Source organism: Aythya ferina (assembly GCF_964211825.1).
Source record: "Aythya ferina genome assembly, chromosome: 3".
Taxonomy (NCBI): Eukaryota; Metazoa; Chordata; class Aves; order Anseriformes; family Anatidae; genus Aythya; species Aythya ferina.
The window spans coordinates 25,702,564-25,722,550 of record NC_140298.1 but is presented as its reverse complement, the minus strand read 5'-3'; the positions used below and the strand labels follow the sequence as shown (position 1 = coordinate 25,722,550).

The following is a 19,987-nucleotide window of genomic DNA, read 5'->3' as shown; positions in this document are numbered from 1 at the left end:
TTAATTACGCAAGAGAACATTCTGGGTTCACTGTCACAGAACACCAGTCACTTTCAGCAGTTTATAAAATGCTTAATCTCATGTTCATGTAGCAATAACCACCTTTTCAAGGTAGTTCAGCTCTTATTTCTGATGAGATGGAATGGTTATTATATTTCTTCTGCCCATAAGCATAGGAATACGCACACACAACACACCTGCATTAGGGTAACAGATGACATAGGCTTCTGTACATTTTCCAATTGTTTCAATGAATGGTCGCATTTCAACTGCTCCTAAAGCACAATTTAAGCCGATGCTGTAAAATATTTGTTAAGTTATTTTCAGATTAAAAACATCAGACAAAATGACACACAAAAAAACAGAAGAATCTTAGTGGTAGATAGATCAGTTAACTCCCACAGTTATCCGTAATACAACCAACCTAATCTCCCGTTTCTTTTATCACCATCAACAGAGCAAACCTGTGCTAAAAGATAACCCTCAGGGAGCAAAGTGCAAGGGGGACTGGATTGAATTGAATTGGGAGCAGAAAATCAAAATTTTGGTTCAAAATCCATGAGAAAATTCTGAAAAGCATTCTGAAAGCAACTGCAGCAACAATGTAATTATTTCCTACATGCAAAAGAGAACACATGCAATGAGAATGACAGACTAAAAAGCAGCCTTGTTCTACAGGCAGAAGTAAGAAAAAGGTTAGAAGAGCAAGGATTACTTCAAGCCACTAACTCACAATTTTCATTAAAAATTATACATAAATAAGTCAACCTTGGAAGACACGGAACGCATTTCTCAAGACACCAAAAAGCAGCACTAAGTTTGGGCAACCGATTTTGCTCAACATATCATCTCACATCGTTCTTTTCGGTGGTGCCCAGCGGGAGGATGAGAAACAATGGGCACAAACAGAAGCATAGGAAGTTCCATCTGAATATGAGAGGGCACTTCTTTACTGTGAGGGTGACAGAGCACTGGCACAGGCTGCCCAGAGAGGTTCTGGAGTCTCCTCCTTTGGAAATATTCAAAACCCGCCTGGATGTCATCCTGTGCAACGTGCACTGCTTGACCCTGCTTGGCAGGGGCATTGGACTAGATGATCTTCAGAGGTCCCTTCCAACCTTGATCATTCTGTGATTAGTGACTTAGACAGTACTACAGCAGAAGTCTTTCTGCATGAATAAACCTCTTACAATTTTACCACTATACAAGTTACAATCATGATTTCTTTCATTCAGCCACAGATAAGAAAAACGTAACTTCTACTTGAAATGTCTACATTGATATTAAAAATGAAAATTTCCCTTCCACATAGCATGTAGGAGATCTTCCACATGTGCCTCCTGATATCTCTGCACCATTCTAAAACATGTCTTAGGAACACTGCAAAACCGAAAAGGTGTTCACAGTGCTGCTGGAAGATGTTAAAAAAAAAAAAAAAAAAAAGATACCCCAGAAAGAGGAATAGACATGTTTCCCAACTAAGTGAGCCCAAGGCTGCCTCAGTGGTAGCTCAGGTTATGAAGTGTACACATGCCCACTCAGTTTTCCAGAGGTCAAAGCAATAAAGCCCTGCACAGGACTGGGAGCACAAAATCATTTTGACTTTTTCTGCCTCCAAGGAGCAGGCAGGGGCTTGATAACTTCACAGGTAATAGCAGTGAATATTTGCAGCCTGATTCACTTGTGGGACAGAATGGCAAATCTTTGAAATCTGAAGGACTCACAGCATGATCCAAAACCAGGGCCTTGAGTACCATAGAGCCACATTTCTGCAACAAATGATACAGAAATTCCTTCTTCCAACAGCGTAAGTTTCTTTGGTCAGTTGTGGCCCTGAACCAGCCTGCCCATATGCTGTGACTACTGCCATAATGTAATAACCAGCACAACCTCATCCTGAGCACTGCCTCCCTCCCTGTCCCATTTCTTCACGTAAGTCATGCATCCGATCCTGTGAAAGCTGAGACTGCAGAGTGCCCTTGGAACCTGAATAAACACAACACCAGGACCCTGAACTCAAAATATGCCTTCTTAACACTACCACAGTAGAAGTAATCACAGATCTGAAATAATGCAAAGGAAACCCATTCCATATCTGAGCATCCTTTGCAGAAAGCTGCTGCACACACATCCTGCAGCATTTACTAGGTACAGTTGACATATTTCTCAGCTACTACCATCAACTGGACGCAGAGTGCAGATGTTTTAGGTGGGCCCAAAACCAAACTGATTTAAGGACAACACACCATCCTAAACAGCAAATACAAAACCCTAATGGAAACCAGGGAATGAGTATAACATGATCCCTAGGATACCACTACTGATCAGCTTTTTCCTCAACCCTGAAGTCACTCTATACCAATCTGGCAACAGGAGCAATTAAATGCAATCTGCTCCCACAACTAAGAGCCTTCTGCCACAGTGCTGCGCAGTAGCCTTTGTGTACATGAGAAACAGGCCCTAAGCATTCAGACACATAAGATAGCTTTTATGAAATATGGTTTAATAAATTCTTAATTTCTGCTCCAGTGCCCTTCTCTCCACTTCAGAGAGAAGAGAGTTACGAGCAAGCTTATCTGAGACAGACTCATGCCAAATACAGATCACTAGGCTGTAAGGCTGAGTGAAGGAGTCAACTACCACCCTGTTCCAAGAGGCTCCATATGTTACTTCTGGAGCACCGTCTGGTCTGGGAAAGTGGAGCCTCAAGGGCAGTCAGAAAAGCTGTGAATGCAGTCTTCTGCTTTTGTATTACTGAGATGACAGATTGCGCATTTTCACCAGAATTTTGTTGTAAAAACAAACAATGGCTCATCACAATGTGCATGTTAGCATGCACGGCTAACTGTGTATTAAATATTTTAAGTTAAAATATTTTAGGAAAAACATATATATTTCCAGTGTTATTTTTGTGTGAAGAAACAACCTGAAAGAAGTGATAAAGAGGGAAGAGGAAATAAGGAGGAAGTAGAAAAGGGCACAGAGCCATAGAACAATAGAGGAACAGGGAATGGTATTCAAATTAACAGGCAAGACCTTGCACAATGACCAAAATCTGCTATAGTATGCATTCTCACATATCTTAATCTCATTTTTTTTCCTCCCTACTCTACAGAAAAGAACACAAGTAAACAGAGGCATCATGATCTCTCAAAATAACAACGCACATCTTTGAAAAAAACACTCAGGAAACCTACGCGATTTGTAACAGTTCAGTAAAAAGAACACTGGGATGAAATCTTATTATTTGTTTGTTCAATTCACCCTGAAACATTTTGAGCTGACACTGCTTCCCTCTGAGAGATGTAAGCCTTGTGCATACCAGGAATTAGGTCCTTGCAGAATCCGAGATAGTAAAAGATGTCAAACGACAGTTTCAGATTTTTTTTAAAATGCTTTGTGATTTCAGGGCTATAGCAAACAAAACCCCAGAACTATTTTTATAGCTATGTTTTAAAAAACACATTTGGAAACATAATTTCTGCTAGAGGAACCATAACTGAACACCTTGGCAATACATGTAACTAAACACAACCACAGTTAGTGTAACTTCCATTTTGCCAGGAACAAGGGGTTAAAACAAAACAATCACATTCTACAAATTACTTACTACAGAAAGATACATTTCCTTACCAAAGTGGCTTACTGTGGGAAACACTAATGACAAATGCCTCTCCTGTCTGGCCTGAGAGGGTGCGCCCACTCTTATCTACAATGGTTCCAGAAACCTAAATATTAAATGAACGTGGAGAAAGGAACAGAATTAAATTAACAGTAAAAGCAAGATTTTAAAGGCTGAACTACTAAAAATCGAAACAAATGGACCTGTGGTACACTCAAAGCAATGAGACGAAACTCAAGCAGAGTTAGGCTTTAGTTTCGACAAGCTGAACACAGCTAAAGTTGATTTCATAAAGCTCTATACCTAAGCATTTCTCTACTCAAAATTATGAAAAAAAATACTTTTCCAAAACATTGATTTTTTTCATTTCAAGCTGAATTTCAAAAGGGCTTACTAAACTACCATCTCCATCGGGTTCACAAATCTAGCTTAAGTATATGTAAAATATTAAATAATATATACTTACAAATATGGGTCGGGGAGCGTATTCTTCCTCAAACAACTTGTGGAGTGCAAAAAGAGCTGCCTACAGAAGAGTAAGTTAAAAAAAAAAAACAGCAGTTTTGGGGGGTTCTTTTTTATCTGGGTTTATTTTTATTTATTTTTTTACTTATTTTTATGGATGTTTATGCAAGTTGCTACCTCAAATTGCCTGCAAGATCTCACTACAGTCAAGATGTTTTTCCTCTTTCTTCTAATAGCTTCTAGATTTTCAAACGTGTTTTGGTAACAAATAGAAAAGTACCACCATGGGGTAACCAAGTAAGACTTTTCTGAACTCCAAATCACATCAGCATGTACTTCTCCCTCCTGTCTGCCCCACAATCCCCATCCCAGACACAGTTATGTGTACTATACACGTTCACATCTCCTGCATCCGTCTAGACACACAATCTGCAAAAAATTTTAACCACCGCAAATTTTAACAGTAAGAACTGTTATCACAACCCTTGAAGGTCCTGAAAAATTCCTGCCTCCTTTGGGTAAGGATGTTGCATGTGAATATGAACTTTCCTCAGTACAATGTTAAGCCTATAGGATCCTAAAACAAAACTCCATGATGACTGATTAAATCTGCAAAGGATGAGTCATGCCACCGCATGTGTTAATCAGCCTGTGGCAAAAGCTTGAAGAAATGCTATATGCAAATCCAGCCTGACTTTTCCACATAAAATTGCAAGACAGTTTTAAGTCCCCTAACAACTCCATCACTGCACTGAGCAATTTTGAGAAAAATAACAATGTTATCACAACCAGGTGAACTCTGGCATATTTCAATATTTTATGCCTCTTATTTTATCCTTCTAACCCTCTACTCCCAATTTTTCTTTTCTAAAGTTGATGACAAAGTGTTAGAGATCTCTCCAAATAAACACATTTTAATAGGACTGTCTCACAAGCCTTCCCACTCCCGCAATCAGATACACTGGACACTCCCTCCAGTGTGCACCACAAGCATCCTTTGGACAGACATGCTTACACTGAAAATTCATCAGATGCATTTGGAGATGTTTTGCAATACAGCAGAGCTTCTGGGAATAAGAGGACAGCTGGCACAGACAGCCAGAGAGATATTAACAGTAAACACTAAAAGGCAAAAGGAAAACTCTGGAAAAGGCTGTTTGATAATTAAAACCATTTCCTTACTTTCTATGTGTTAGCTGTTGACTGAACAGTCTTTTCACATATTTAATAAGCAGTAGCTAATACCTCTTTCAAATACAATGTTTAACTTGTTTAGGGTGGTACGCCAAATACTTATATAACTGATTTTTTTTCTCGGAGTCTCACCTTGGCGTTGGCTGTATCAAATATGGTTTCTACTAACATGATATCAACTCCTCCATCCAACAGTCCTTTGGCTTGTTCTGTATAGGCTTCAACCAGTTCATCAAAAGCTATAAAACAGGAATGATGTTAACTTCATGTGGAGCTCTCTCTTTCAATCTATCACCTAAGTTAAGGAACTTAATGGTTATCGATACTTACTTACGTTCCTGTAATCTGGTCTCTCCACAGAGGGTGACACAGAAAGCGTCCTGTTTGTTGGCCCCATGGATCCAGCAACGTATCGCCTAATTCCTGTACCAACATGAGGTTGGGAGAAAAAAGAGGGAAAAAAAATACACCTTAGTTCCAGTTTTACAATGACAGACAGCTCGATGTAAAAAACAAACAAACAAACAAACAAGCAAAACCCTCCAATGACACCAAGACATGCATATCATTCAGGGATCAAGAGCTATCAAACTGTTCTCAAATTGGGAGTTTGATTACCACCTAAGATTACAGCACAGCTGACTTTTTTGTTTTAATTCTATACAACAAGATGTGCAATGCATACATATGAGACAGACAAACATCTATGAAAAAGGCAATTGCAAGCTATTAACTCAATTTTTGAAAATAACCTTTGCCTCTGACATCAGAAGCTTCACTCAATTACTTTAAATGCATAGCATGGAATTATCCTGGCATTTTTCTCTGGATAAAATTAATATTTCAAATCTTACATTTTTACTGTATATGATGAATCACAACAGTAAGGTGTTCAACTGGACAGAAGAACTGCTAGCTCTAAATACAGCTTAATATATTTGGTAATAATGTACAGAGGACTTTGCTTGTCTTTGAAAGACAGCAGTAGAAATGAGCTATAATCCTTTCACATGAAGCCCTGAAGGGCTAAACATTTAGAGGTGATGGTCAGAAACTAAGCACTTTCCAGTAGTTCTTAAAGTTGAACCAGTTATACTAGGAGTAACTGGTAATCTGCATTCACGTACAATCAGCTGTCCTAATTCTGTAGTACAAAGAGTTGAACCTTACAAACCTAAGTAACTTGTAAACTGCTGCATTTGTCTTCTCTAAAACAAATTTGGAAGATGTCTATCACTTGCAGCCTAAAACACCCAGGCACAGGACGGATGCAGAATGTGCTAAGGACCAGATCCTCGGAACATGCTGAGATTATCATGATATGAACAGTGATACAACATTGTTACTATGTCTAAAATGAAGGGTTTCCCTGTCTGTAAGCTATGTCCATGCCTCTGGTTAGCAACATTTCAAAGACTGTAACAAGACCACAACTGAACAAGAAATCAAAATAAAGACCGCTTACCTGTCTGAGCAGTTACATCATCTGCTGCTTTTCTAGCCACCTCTGCAGAGACTCTGTTTAATCGATATACCTAGAACAACACCAGAAAGTTACCAACAAACCCAGAGTTCAACACAGTGTAACACATCCTAAAAGAAACACAACACCTCCATTCCGAAGCCTCCAGTACACTCCGAAGGCTCCTAAGATGCACAAACACATACAAGTACTATTAGAAAGCCTCAAAAAAAAAAAAAAAAAAAAACAGCTTTATACATCTCGGCAAAACCATTACATGGCTGGTCTCATCCCACATATGCCTCAGCCTAAAGCTGCTAATCAGAACATTTAATTCTGTAAGGTACTAATTAAATCCTACTGAGTCAACAGAAGCTGGAGAACAGGACTTTGAGGATAAAATTAACCTACTTTTAAACTCACTTTTTATTCTAGTAGCATATTTCCAAGTATTTTCTTTCACATACCCCTCAAATTTTCCAAACACCACAAAGCACAGAATAGGTATGATAAATGCAAACTTGAAAGCAATTCTACATAACACCAGCACAATCCTACCCTGCTTGTGACAGACCTCCAGGCCATAAAGTCAACTACACAGATAGTAATGAGGACAAAAAAAAAAAAAAAAGCATTTCCTTTGTGGCTCTTGGTACATTGGCAGCACTGAAGCACAACAGAACTGAGAAGTTCTGTGAGTGTTCAGACAAAATCTAGGACAGACAATTATGACCTGTGCTTCCATCAACAAGGGGTACGGCTGTCACACATAGCAAGCATAATTGTCTTCCTTATATTGTCTGCTGCAGCAGAAATGAGCTATGACCCTATCACCTGGCTCGAGAGACAGAATGCAGTAAATAAACAGTCTCAAAAGACCCTGTGACTAAGTTAATCTTGTCTGCTAAGACGAAAATCTTTAATAACTTTTTAATGTGTAAATAGTTTAGAATTCTTACCAAATGCTCAAGGCCATAGTCAGCTTGTGCAACTCGGGTGCTGCTGAAAGTGTTCGTTTCAATGATGTCAGCACCTGACAGCAAGTATTCCTGCAAGACATAACAGAGAAAAAAAGATCTCCAAGACCTCCAGAAATGAGATTTGGAGTGAAGACAAAGGCAACCCAATTATTTTGTCTCACTCGGTTGAAGAAAATGTCACAAATCATCTCCTAATTCAAAGCACATCAGGTTCTGAAGTCCTTACTCAAAGTTTAAGGCACAGGATCAAAGCAATAGAAGCGTTCCATACAACCACCTTCTAGAGTTTTAGTGTCAGCCACACTTTCTATTAAGAGAAATAGAAAGAACTTTCTATTAAGAGAAATTCTATTTCTATTCTTTCTATTTATTGAGTTCCTTCTGTCACTGACTTCAGCACCTAAAGCACATCCCAGATTTTGACATAGGGACATGGTAGGGAGTTGTCCAATTGGATCAGCAAGCAAGGGCTGCTGTGGACAGACTCAGAATAAGGCAGGAGTTAAACAACAACAGAGAATTACTAAACGTATATATTATAAAGGGAACTGTATGGCACAAGAGCACACTGGGACAGAATGCAAGCTTAGAAGAATTATGCTTTGCACAGATCACATTTAAAGTTTAACTACTGGCCCAGATTCACAAAATAATCAAGTGTTCATCTCCAGTTTGGCTGTCTAATTTCCCACTGAAGTAAAGTGAAATCAATGCAAACTGAAATACTTTTGCATATTCTAGTCTGCATTTTATAACCTCTCTTAAGTGACACAAATATTATCCCTCCAAACATTTCTGAAACACTCACACATTTAAGGCATTACAGAAGGTATATGAAATTGGTTAGTGCCATTCTGTGTATTTGGCAGTCTTTATTTCAAAGCACTTAAAACTGGCCATTGTTGGACAGATGATAACAGGTTATCTCTGATTTGACTTAATGTATTCAATCTCAAGTCACATAACTATTAGTCCAATAATTCTGTAAAACTGAGCTGTTAAACCATCTTATCAGATTAATAGTTAAAGCCCAGCAGCCTACACAAATTCCAAAGTTTACAATCACTACAGCTCAGTGGACAGTCTAGGAATATTTCTTCCTAAAATGCTTATAGGTGAAAGATGCTGATTTGTTTCAACTCGTCTTTCGTAAAATCCAGTTAGTTAAAATCCATCCATTAACTGATGTTTAGAATATAAATATAAAAATTTAGAGTACATATGAAGTTTTACAAAAGTAAGCCAATTATTAGTCTAAGCAATGAAATACAAATCTTTTAAATAAATGACTGGGGAAAAAAAAAACACTTACGTAAGGCTTCAACTGAATATCAACAAGTAGCAGTCTATTCAAATGTTCCCATTATTACAGTTAAAACCTAGAAATATCTGGAACGCAATAACTAAAAGGTTTAAGTTTTGTTTTGTAAGATTTTGTTGTTTATTTTTACATCTAACTGAAGTTATGAAAACAATAAAATCTGTTTACAAACTCCTCATGATCAACCCTAAACTGTTTTATTCTCTGGGCCACACATCAATGTTCTAGGGAATAAAACACAGAAGCATATATACTCATTAGGAAACATACTCATTCCCTAAGGGAAGGCAGCCTTCAGGCTGCCACATTTAACAGCTCTTTAATACGCAATTATAGAAACACGCACCTAGAATTCAGATTTGTCCTACTTAGATGCATTGTAACTATTGGCTAAGGGTGAGAAAAAAAGAATAAGGAAATAAGTCAGAATCTACAATTAATAGAAATGCATTGGGACATATATCAAAAAGGAAATTAAAAGAACACTGCCTGGATGACATAAGAAACAAAGACATGAATGATGTGCTTACGGAACCAGAACAGTCAAGTCTGTTCATTCTTATTCGCATAGCTATCTAGCATTTGCTTCCCTATCCCCAAAAGACTCAGGAGAGCCAGTAGTGCATGGAATAGAAGAGGGGAGCGCAAAGACCAAATTCTCCTTCCTTTTGTCACGAGAGGCAGAACCACCTACCTTGTGTATGTCACAGATTATATCAGGCTGAGTTATGCTGAGAAGGTCGTTATTGCCTTTCAGAGGCTTGGAATGGTCTTTAAATTCATGCCCTCGGAAATCTTCTTCTGACAGGGCATGTTGCTGGATCATGGTACCCATGCCTCCATCCAAAATCATTATCCGTTCCTGCAGAACTGATTCAATTTCATCCTCCATGCTTTTCTGGGTATCTGCCATTAGAAAATAAACCCAATATTTAAGCAGCTTTGAAATTCTCCGTCTATACACTTGAACAAATTGAGATCTTCCTATTTAAGAAACAGAATAAAGTAACTAATCCTCTACTTAAATCAAACAGTAATTGGTTTACTTCACCTAGAGCTCCAACCACATAATGTCAGGTAACAGCTGCACCTGTCTAAATAGAACTAGACACAATTGGTCCTCTACCTAAGTAGTCACCTGCAGAAACAACAGTATCAGAAGTTCACAAGGACATACACAAAGCTCTTTATACTATACAACACTAACAAGAGTGATAATTTCCACTACAATGACATGCAAACAACGATGCAGAACCGCCTCTTGGTACCAGACACTGTACTGCAAGTGGTACCCAAGTGCCAACCAGAAACTGGAGAACTCCATTTGCAAAAATCCCACTTTAATTACTTAATAAAGCAGAAGCAGACTGTTTTATAAACACACTGTGCACACAGCAATGATACGTAAAGAAATAAACCGAGCAAGCAAACTCAATTCTTCAGCTGAGTCCCAAGTTCACTAAACAGCTATAGGACCTCTTCCTAGTTTTAGGATAGTAAATAATGATTTTGCACTTCTGTTAGTGACCAAATGCCAAGATACACCGCCAGGTAAGAGCCAGGCACTACTCCCTTTTGTACAAATGCAGCAAGATCTCCTGCTCTGCAGCAACGCCAGAATAAAACTTACCTGGCAAATCACATGCTGATTATAAGATACCGGACAGGACATGTCTAACAATGACTGAAGTAGAAAACAATAGAAATTCCAGAGGTATTTTTAGTAACGAAGATGCAGTATTCTAGTGCCTTAAGATCTAAATGAAAGCCCAACCCAAACAGAAAACAAAAATCCAAAACCATAATCCAAGATATTAAATGATAAAAGCCAACATATCTCCCCCTTGGAAAAGCAAGAGTACATAATCCTACTTTTCCTCTTTAGACTGCATATACAATCATCTCTGACATATTAATATGAACATAGCAAAATAATTAAGTACCTCCTCTTTTATCAAAACACCTGTCTACAAGAGTGGACCTCCAGTAATCTTTCTACAAGCATGTAGATGAGCGAGGTGGTATTCTTCATTTACCTTCAACTCAGCTAGTGCTTGCTCCCTGAGTAAATACCCATTTTGCATTTTGGTTATGCACTATTATTGTTAAAAAAAAAAAAAAAAGCACAAAAATGAACTTACAAATCATTACAATTTACAGACAAAAGTACTTAATTATCATTGGGAACTTCTTAACTGATTTGACTTTTTGTTTCTGCATTCTTGCCATGCCATGCAACTTGTTTTGACATCGTTATTATTAAAAATAAAAATAAAAATAAAAATAAAAATAAAAATAAAAATAAAAATAAAAATAAAAATAAAAATAAAAATAAAAATAAAAATAAAAATAAAAATAATGCTGTAGAGAAGATGAGGCCTAGGGTAAGGTGGTCAGGTAATACAAAGTTGCATTTATACCAACACTCTGGGAGAACAGCTCTCAATCAGATTTAGCCTTCCAAACAAAAGAAGCCAAATAAAATTTCTAAATAAATTTTGCTCCACAACAAGTATGAAGCATTTGAAGGGAGATTAAAATAAAAAGGAAGAAAGTCGCCCTCATTTCAAGTTGAGGGCTTTAGCATCAACAGGCAGGCTCAGTGGGTTCTTATACAAGAGCCTTAAACCTCCTCGTATGAAACCATCAAATTATTCACGAAAATAAAACCAATCCTTGAGCTAAAGCTTTTCAAAAGACCCAAATGCTAACCTTAAAGCATGCCTGCTCTGCAGACTGGCGTGAAGCGTAACTCACAGGCTTTGAGCACACACACAGGCGAGAGCTGGCTCTAGCTCTAACGCAGCCCCGAGGTCACCACGTGGCACGGAGATCACCACAGCCAAGCCAGCAGCATCCTCTCACTACCGCTCCTGCTTCCCTCAGGCTCGTGACCCTTCTATTTACTCACTTTTCGCCCACGCTCACATCCGCACACAGAAGCAAACATTCACTTACAGCCATCTGCTTGGTGTTAAACTCTGCACCTTGGGCAGCCTGCCTTGCTTTCTCTCCAGCTCACCTACTGGACGGGTGTCACCTCAAGGTCCCGTCCCACCCACAGCCACACAGCAGGTTTCTGCCTAACCTCCGCTCCCGAGGCCGCGGTGAGCCGTATCCTGAAGCAGCTTTCAGAATCTGTCCTTCTTCAGCAGCAGCTTGGTGAGGCTGCAGGAAATGGGGTGGGAATCATAAAGGTAGCTGCTAGTACCAGAAGCAGACTGCTTTATAAACACACTGTGCATCTCCACGTCCACCAAAATCCCTTTTCCTCATCCTTGCTAAGGGTAGCACGTGACTCTTCTTCCATGAGGAAGCCTACACCACTTTAAGATATGCCCTGCCACACTGTCAATGCTGTTTTCAAGTTGGAAATAAAGACTGTAGACAAGTCCAGAGAACTCAGAAATCGGGCAGGCTCCATTCATAAATCCATGCTAGAAGGCAATGAACTCTGTCCCTTGGAGAAAAGCAAGGCTGGGGACTGGGAGTCTGCAGTGCCAAACCAAGTACTGCCCTTCCCAGTCCACATTCAACTCCCTTAACTTCCCTCTCCAGAAGAAGCAGGATGCAAGAGTTTGCTACGTAATACATGAAAAAAAAATGTTTGAAGAAATCCCTCAGCAGAGGAAATTAGGCCAGCTTTTTTTTTTCTTCTTCTTCTGTTTACAAACTCTGTTCCTACCTCAACTTTTTATCAACAAAAGTTGATAAAAAAATTAATTCATAAAGATCTCTGGTGAGCCTTGGGAAACCAGGTCCCTTCTCCATTCAGATGAGTCCAGGAGAAAAATCATCTCCATAGCTCTAACAGAAATAGTAGCAATGCAACAGTGGTAACAGGGCCCAGGGCAAATTAATTTTACACTCTACTGAAACAAAATATAGAAGATACAGAGCTCTTGGGCTGGGACTAGCTTAGCAGATCACACCAAGACAGAACAAAAGTGAACCCTTTTTGAAAGGGAACGCAGAATTAAAAAAAAAAAAAAAATCCTAATATCCTAATCCTCCTTCACTTCCCCAAAGTAAATGCTCTGGATTGAGATCATATGAGCAGGGGAATTACTAGCTGAGAAATGAGATCACCTAAACCAAGTTCTAACATTTCTAAATGTTACAAGTAACTTGGCCCAGCACTCAAGATGCCCCTCTGGTACAGCCATCCAGCCTTACAGCCATTCAACAACCATAAACTCTACCATTTTCACTGTGGCAGCTCAACAGCTCAGAGGATGAAAACAAAAAGTATATCCACCTCCTTTTCCCAATCCAACCCATATACAACCGTTAATGCATATAACGAGGGATAAATACGTGATCTCCTTCCCATATGAAACAGGACTTCAAAGCTTGCAATTTGATTTAAAAAAAAAAAAAAAAAAAAAAAGTTTCCTGATGCTTGCATGCATTCTCAAGTTTATTTATTTATTTTATTATTTTTATTTATGCGCTTCTGTTAAAAGTGTATTAGTACAAAATCATCTGGTCATACAAGGCCCTAGAAAGGAATAAAGGATTACAAACTGCTTCCGAAGCCTTTAATAAAGGATCAACCAAGCTTCAACAGTATTACACGCTGTATTTCACCACACGCTTGTGAAAGAATACAAAATGAGGGATGACAAGGAGCGACTGGCACTCAAAGCAGCCCACTTGCTAGGCTGGGCAGGCTCTGCCCCTCGCAGCAAGGGGGCCACTCCTCCTTGCACAAGGCAGCCCAGCTCAGCAGCCTTGCCTCGCACCAGCTGCAGGCACAACTTCCTCCATCACTCAGAAAAAAAAAAGAAATAGCGGGCAGTATGAAATCAAGCAGGAGTAGCAGCAGCTATAAAGGATGCTCCCGCTATCAACCTGTCAGACAGCTGGTGATAGCCGTGTAATTTCCTGCTGTTTAACTAAACCTCGTGCGGCTGGGTGCTGCCTGGCAGCATTAGGAGTTTCAGGAAGCGCAGCAACAGGCGGGCCCTCGGCAGCACCCCCGCCACGCTGCGTTACCCTGCGGGTCCGAACAGAGCAGTACTGCACCTTAGGGACCGCGCTGCCCCCTCCCGCACGTTCTGCGGTGTCGCGTCTCTTCAAGACCACTCACCCACACCTCCCGCAGCTGAACGCTTTGATAACTGATAACGTGGCCGCCGAAACGCAGCCCAGCCCCGGGAGCAGCGTGCTCGGGCTCTGCGGCATGCCCTGCTGCTGAGCGGGGCCGGGGGAGGCCCTCACCCACCCCATCCTGCCACTGCTCCCCTCCCTCCTCCTCCCCCCCCTGCCCCGCCGCTCGCTGCCGTTACCCGGCGGCTCCGCGCCCGCCTGCCTGGGAGGCGCCATCTTGCCTCGGGGGCGGCCCCTCCGCCGCCCGGCGTCACCCCCCTGCCGCGCCAGCCCCGCCCCGAGCGCCCGCGGGGAGCGCGTGGCGCCGCCGTTACGGCCGTTGTGTTTGGCAGCCGGTCCGACGCCGGCCCGTGGCGTGCGAGTCACAGTGCAAAAGAATCACAGAACCGTGAGGGGTGGGAACGACCTCCGAGAGAATCTGGTCCAACCATCGCCCTGCTGCCAATACCACCCCACTAACCATGTCCCTAAGCGCTACATCCAACTTTTCCTTGAACGCCCCCAGGGACGGTGACACCACCACCTCCCTGGGCAACCCGTCCCAGTGCCTGGCTGCTCTTTCTGAGGAGAAATGTCTCCTCATTTCCAACCCGAACCTCCCCTGGTGCGACTCGAGGCCATTCTCTCTAGTCCTATCACTGGTGAGAACAGGAAGGCCCCCAGCTCCTCACACCTTCCTTTCAGGCAGTTGCACAGAGCCATTCAGCCTCCCCTGAGCCTCCTCCAGACTAAACAACCCCAGTTCCCTCAGCCACTCCTCCCAGGACTTCAGATACTATGTGAAGATGCACAGGACACTTAATTCTGTGTTACTGGAAAGAACTGAATTTGCTTCCCTCCTTCAGGCATCTGAGCCTTAGTTACATGTAATAATTTTGAAGCCTTTTATTAGCTGAGAGTATGTTGCTAAGCGTGCCATACTTACAATGGACCCTGCATTTTCACTGGAAATTTTAAGGGAACTCAAAATTAATTAAGAGCCATTACTGTAGATGAATCCTCTAGGCTAAATGTTTACTCTTGAATTTTGTTTTGAGACAAAAGTAGTTGGTTACAACCCCTTTGAGTACACTGCGATCTAGAAACCTATAATCAACTCTCACTTCAGCTGATACTGATGCAAGTATATATAAAATGTATTTTATGATTAAATAATATGTCTAATTCAGCTTCAGAAGAAATACAGCCTACAAATCAACCAGAGTAATCCAACTTCTGTTGCAGAGGCCATGCTCTGGTTTTGAATGCAAGATGTCAGTGGAGAGCAGAGCTGGCCTCTTGGTGCACTGTTCCAGTGGTCAGCACAAGCTCTTGCTGCAAAAGTATTTCCCAAAATTCGAGTATATGTTGTTAATGGTCTGGAAACTTACACACTTTGAAAGCCTAACATGAAAGGTAGAATACAATAAACATATGCAAAAGTCATTTAGTCCTAGAGACTGGTTAATTTTATCACTTTAACACCGAATTTACATGTATTTTAGAGATGGGCAACATTTTAAGAACCATTCATTAAGGGATATCAGTGCTGTGCATTTCCTTTTCAACTTTCTACAACTTCCAGCCTTTTTATCATGCCGTACAAAGCTATGAATTTTTTCTCTGGCAACAATTCAGGTTAAAAAGCTCACTGTCTCCACAGCTGCTTTGTGGCGACAGATCTTTGCACCACAGATCAGCACGTCCTTGCGTGTGCTGATGCAGTTGTTTGTGTAACTGCGCTGCAAAGTAGGTCAGTGGAAAAAAAGAAGCTGAAGGTTTGAAGGTGCTTCTGAAAAGGATCATTTCACATTATCCCGTTTACTCTGCAGATTTACAACCAGTTGGAGCCAGTTGGACAGTGCACTGCTGTGAAGAGGCGGTCCCAACTTCCACCCTGCTCCATCCTCATATTTCCATCCCTGTTCCTTTGCAGGCTCTAGCCCTCACCCAGAATTCTTCCTTAAAGGTCATTTTTCAGTGAAAACAGTTCTCTGGTCCAATTTGTCTGCAGCTGTATGGCCTCCAGAGCTGATGTAAGGTCAGTAGCAGGAAGAGAGGGCAGCAGCACCACAGCCTCAGATTGTTTTTAATTTGTTTTCGAAGCCTGAGCAACACAGACAACTGAGCGAACACAACCAAGGCAAGATATTCTCCAGAGGCTTGAGGGAAGAGCAGTGAGTGGCCAAGGGCAGTGATTACCGAGCCAGATTGCCCAACAAAGGAGCAGTAACAAGGAACTTTAGCCTTAATATGATTTGCAGCGTTTGTTAGGATATTTTGTGTCCCTTTTCTCAGCTTCATTTCAATGATTACTGTACCCATCAATGTGAAGTACCTGCATGTGTCTGTACCTGCACACCTGCAGTTACAAAGATTTTTCTCAGCTATTTCTGTGAGAAGTTCTAATACGCAGTGTGTTTGCAGGAAACCTTCAAAAACTTGCAGTAAGAATGCCCTTAAGCTTGAAGAGTGCTTTTCCTTTGTCTTATGGAGTGTTCTTATTTTGTTGAATTAGGCTGTCAAAATACTGTTCCCTTTCTTACATTGAGAGTAACACCAAGAGCAATTTAGTCACTGGAATGATGGCATAAAGGAGAGGAGAACATCAAGGTGCCATCATTCCCATGTCTGAGAAACCTCGCATCCTATTCCAGTACACTCTTTTTGGGAGCTGGCCAGGAGCTCTGTGGGTGGTCAAATGAAACCTAAATTCTGTGTCTTCTTCTGAATTTATTGAGACTTGTAGTATTTGGTGGTAACCTATACACTGGTTTAGGAAGCTGCTTGTTCACCAGATGTGATCTAAGGAGTGCAGGGGCAACCATAATCCTAGCCATTATGTATTGCGAGTGTCATTTTGCAAATTTAAGAATAGCAAAAACTAGATGTAACATTAAATGTTTGGTTTGCTTACGTTCTCAAATATTTTACCTGAAGTCAGTTCTGCACCAAAGCCCTAGTTTGCCTGATTTATTGGGATGAACTTTCAGCGTATAAATACAAAATACAGTGTATGTCCTCCAAAAATAGCGTGCTACCATAAAGTAAGCAACTTCTATGGATAGTCTGTAGAATACTTTTTTTCAAATGGGGAAACATTGTCACGTGCGTAGTGGTCACATAGAAAATCCAGGTAATGAATAAGACTCAAATACATCAGCATAATACATAAAAATACATAACAGTTAGAAGAGTTTGAGAGGTTGATGTATTTTGACAATCAGTAAGATTCATAAATCATCAGAGAAAAAATTTTGAAGCCATAGGTCAGGGTCCTAGAGCAAGTAGTAATATCATATAATCACGACCTTTGTAGTGTCTTCTGAGAGCATGCTGATACCTGAAACATCACTTTTCCAGTCTGGCAAGTACATTCAAAATCTCCATGTTACCAGTATTAAAAAGCCAAAATACTCTCCTAGCCATCCCAGCACCTATCTGCATGAAAGGAAATATTTTCACACATATCAATGATTAACTAAATGGAAAAGACTTGAAGTTACGATTACAAAGTTGTATTGCATCATGGTTTTTCACAAAAATTGCTTCCTATGCCATCTTGACACCAACGGTAGAAAAAAGGTAACACTGTTGGGAGGTAGCACTCTTTAAGCATCTGTTTTCACACACAGTATCATACATGCAAGCATCTGTCAGCGTGCTGAGCATCCTGGTTTCTCACAGTTGTTAGAAGTAGTACTTCAATGAAGCTAACATCTTCCTGATTGCAACAGGATTGAGCTCAAAATTCAATATCCCTACCAAAATCCTTTATATTCTTATACTATTCTTATATTCTTTATTATTATTCTTATATTCTTTATATTCTTATTCTTATATTCTTATATAGATATACATGTATCCTTAGTAAAAATAAAATCTTTAAGTCAGGTCAAGTTTTGGTATTTCCAGTATACTTGAAGGTATTTTCAAATTACCATTTTCCCAACCTCATCCTGCACACAGCTAAACTCTTACTGATCTTTTAGAAACAAGCAGTGTTTGAAACAAAGCTTCTTTTTTTTTTTTTTTTTCTCCAGTGCCAAGGATCTGATTCACCAGTTTGTTATTCTACTTACGCACAGGTTTTCAAATTTTATACTTACCTTCTGTGTTGGTAAGATCAAACACTGATTCTCAGCATGCTCTTTTAGTATTTGTGCATGTATTGTAGATACCTCTACAATATTCATTAAAAAATATGCCTTTCATTCCTACATTATCTGCCTTTATTCCTATGACCTGTAGCTCCAATGAGCTATTCACATAATTAATTCTCATTTTAAAAAGTGTGATTATTTCTGTTAATAAAGAACAGTCATGCTTCACAGGATTATATCCAAGTGAAGCATTCAAACCAACATGCAGAATTCAGAAAGCAAAAACAACTTAATCTGATTTCAGAGCACAGCTCTTGGCACTCTATTCTGTAAAGTTACTTAAGACTTTTGCTATTTTGCTGCTGCTGGATTCATGCCCTATTTTGGATGACTAAGTTACACTAGAGTTGTTTTTTATTTTTGGAATCTCCTCTGTGCTCAATAATTACAATTTCAATTTAATAATTAATTTCCTAGTCCCCACAACTTAGTGACTTTAATGGCCCAAATATAAATGATTTGCTGCATTTAGGTCAAGTTCTGATGTTAACATTCCTACTGCAGGATCAAAATATTACCAGAAATGAAAAGAAAGCTGATTGTTTCAAGACCAATTCTGTGCACACTCCAAATGCCTATTAAATTTATGCAGTTTAGAGGAATATCAACACATTTGTTCTGCTTACCATAGGACAGATTTTGGACTTCACTACTTTAAGAAAAGCGCAAAGTCTCCATCACTCTGAAGAAACTAGCATTCTGAATTGAACTGAATTGAATATAATCTTTACATCTCTTTACAGAATCTGAGTTGATCAGGAAGTATATAAATGCCTAAAAGGGCTGAAATGGAGGCATGAAAAGGACTGGGAATTTAATAGGGGTGTAGCCTTACAGATTTTCCATGCTGCTGTGCAAGGCTGTGTTGACTGCTTTCAACTTGGTACAGGTTTCATATGATTATGAAATTTTGCAGCTATCTTAAAAGCTTCAGTATGCACCTTTCAGACATCCACATCAGGTCAATAGAAGAGAGAGACAGAACCACTGCAGGCTTACCAGCTGCCCCTTGCCAGGATGAAGGATGGAGGGAAAGGGCCAGCGTGTACTTCGGGTCACATGCAACTAGATGCGTCACCTGCTGATCATTGAGCTCGGAGAGTTAGAAAGCATTTTGCTGTGGATGAGTGTGAGATTCTCAGCTTCTTTTTCCCCATTAGCATGGCCTGGCGAAGTCAGAACCGCACTGGCCCTGCCCAGTGCAGGATGAGACCTGCCCTGGATCGTTCTGGGCTGCTCATGGAAATGGGTTTCTGAAGGTAACTGCTGTTCCCTTACTTCCTAACAGAGCTTCCTCCCAACATTGCCAGACACCCTCAAGCTACATGGCTAGCACAAGCAATTTATGAAGCCTTCCACTGAACAGACAGAGAATATCTCAGGAGCCAGTCTGGGCTGCAGGACTCACCCTGTGAAGGGGGACTTCAAGGACTTGGCGCCAGGGTAGGTTCAGCTGTAGACAGAAGCTGCAGTCACAGTTGCAGGTGGCAGCCAGCAGAGGTTAACTAAAGTCCTGTGTACTCCAATGTCCAGTTCGCATCACGTCCGAGGGAGCAGGCACTCGCTGTGCTGCTTCCCTGTGCTGCACTGAAGTGGTCACAGAAAATGGAGCAGGTTACAAGGGTTAATTGGTGAGCAGATGCAGGCTGTCAGGTAGCTCTGTGACAAGGTGCATGAGTAGAAAGCAAG

At 40.5% G+C, this 19,987-nt stretch overlaps 1 protein-coding gene across 9 annotated transcripts in view; it reads right to left on the bottom strand.

Annotated features, from left to right (window-relative positions):
- Nucleotides 1-19,987, bottom strand: part of MTR (5-methyltetrahydrofolate-homocysteine methyltransferase) — a 52,809-nt gene extending 32,822 nt beyond the window's left edge. For 5 of the 9 annotated variants that reach the window (XR_014690936.1, XR_014690937.1, XR_014690938.1 and 2 more), the window contains exons 1-9: nt 14,336-14,400; nt 9,739-9,950; nt 7,703-7,792; nt 6,747-6,816; nt 5,612-5,704; nt 5,414-5,520; nt 4,089-4,148; nt 3,634-3,728; nt 198-298 (exon numbers count right to left, since the gene is read on the bottom strand). Coding sequence is in view for 5 of the 9 variants with exons in the window: in XM_084513265.1 (XP_084369391.1) it covers nt 198-298; nt 3,634-3,728; nt 4,089-4,148; nt 5,414-5,520; nt 5,612-5,704; nt 6,747-6,816; nt 7,703-7,792; nt 9,739-9,950; nt 14,336-14,372 (865 nt within the window). In the remaining 4 variants the exon portion in view is untranslated. Of the gene's footprint in view, nt 1-197; nt 299-3,633; nt 3,729-4,088; nt 4,149-5,413; nt 5,521-5,611; nt 5,705-6,746; nt 6,817-7,702; nt 7,793-9,738; nt 9,951-14,136; nt 14,229-14,335; nt 14,401-19,706 lie in introns of those variants that run through there. The other 4 variants (XM_084513266.1, XM_084513267.1, XM_084513268.1 and 1 more) reach the window with 4 other exon arrangements.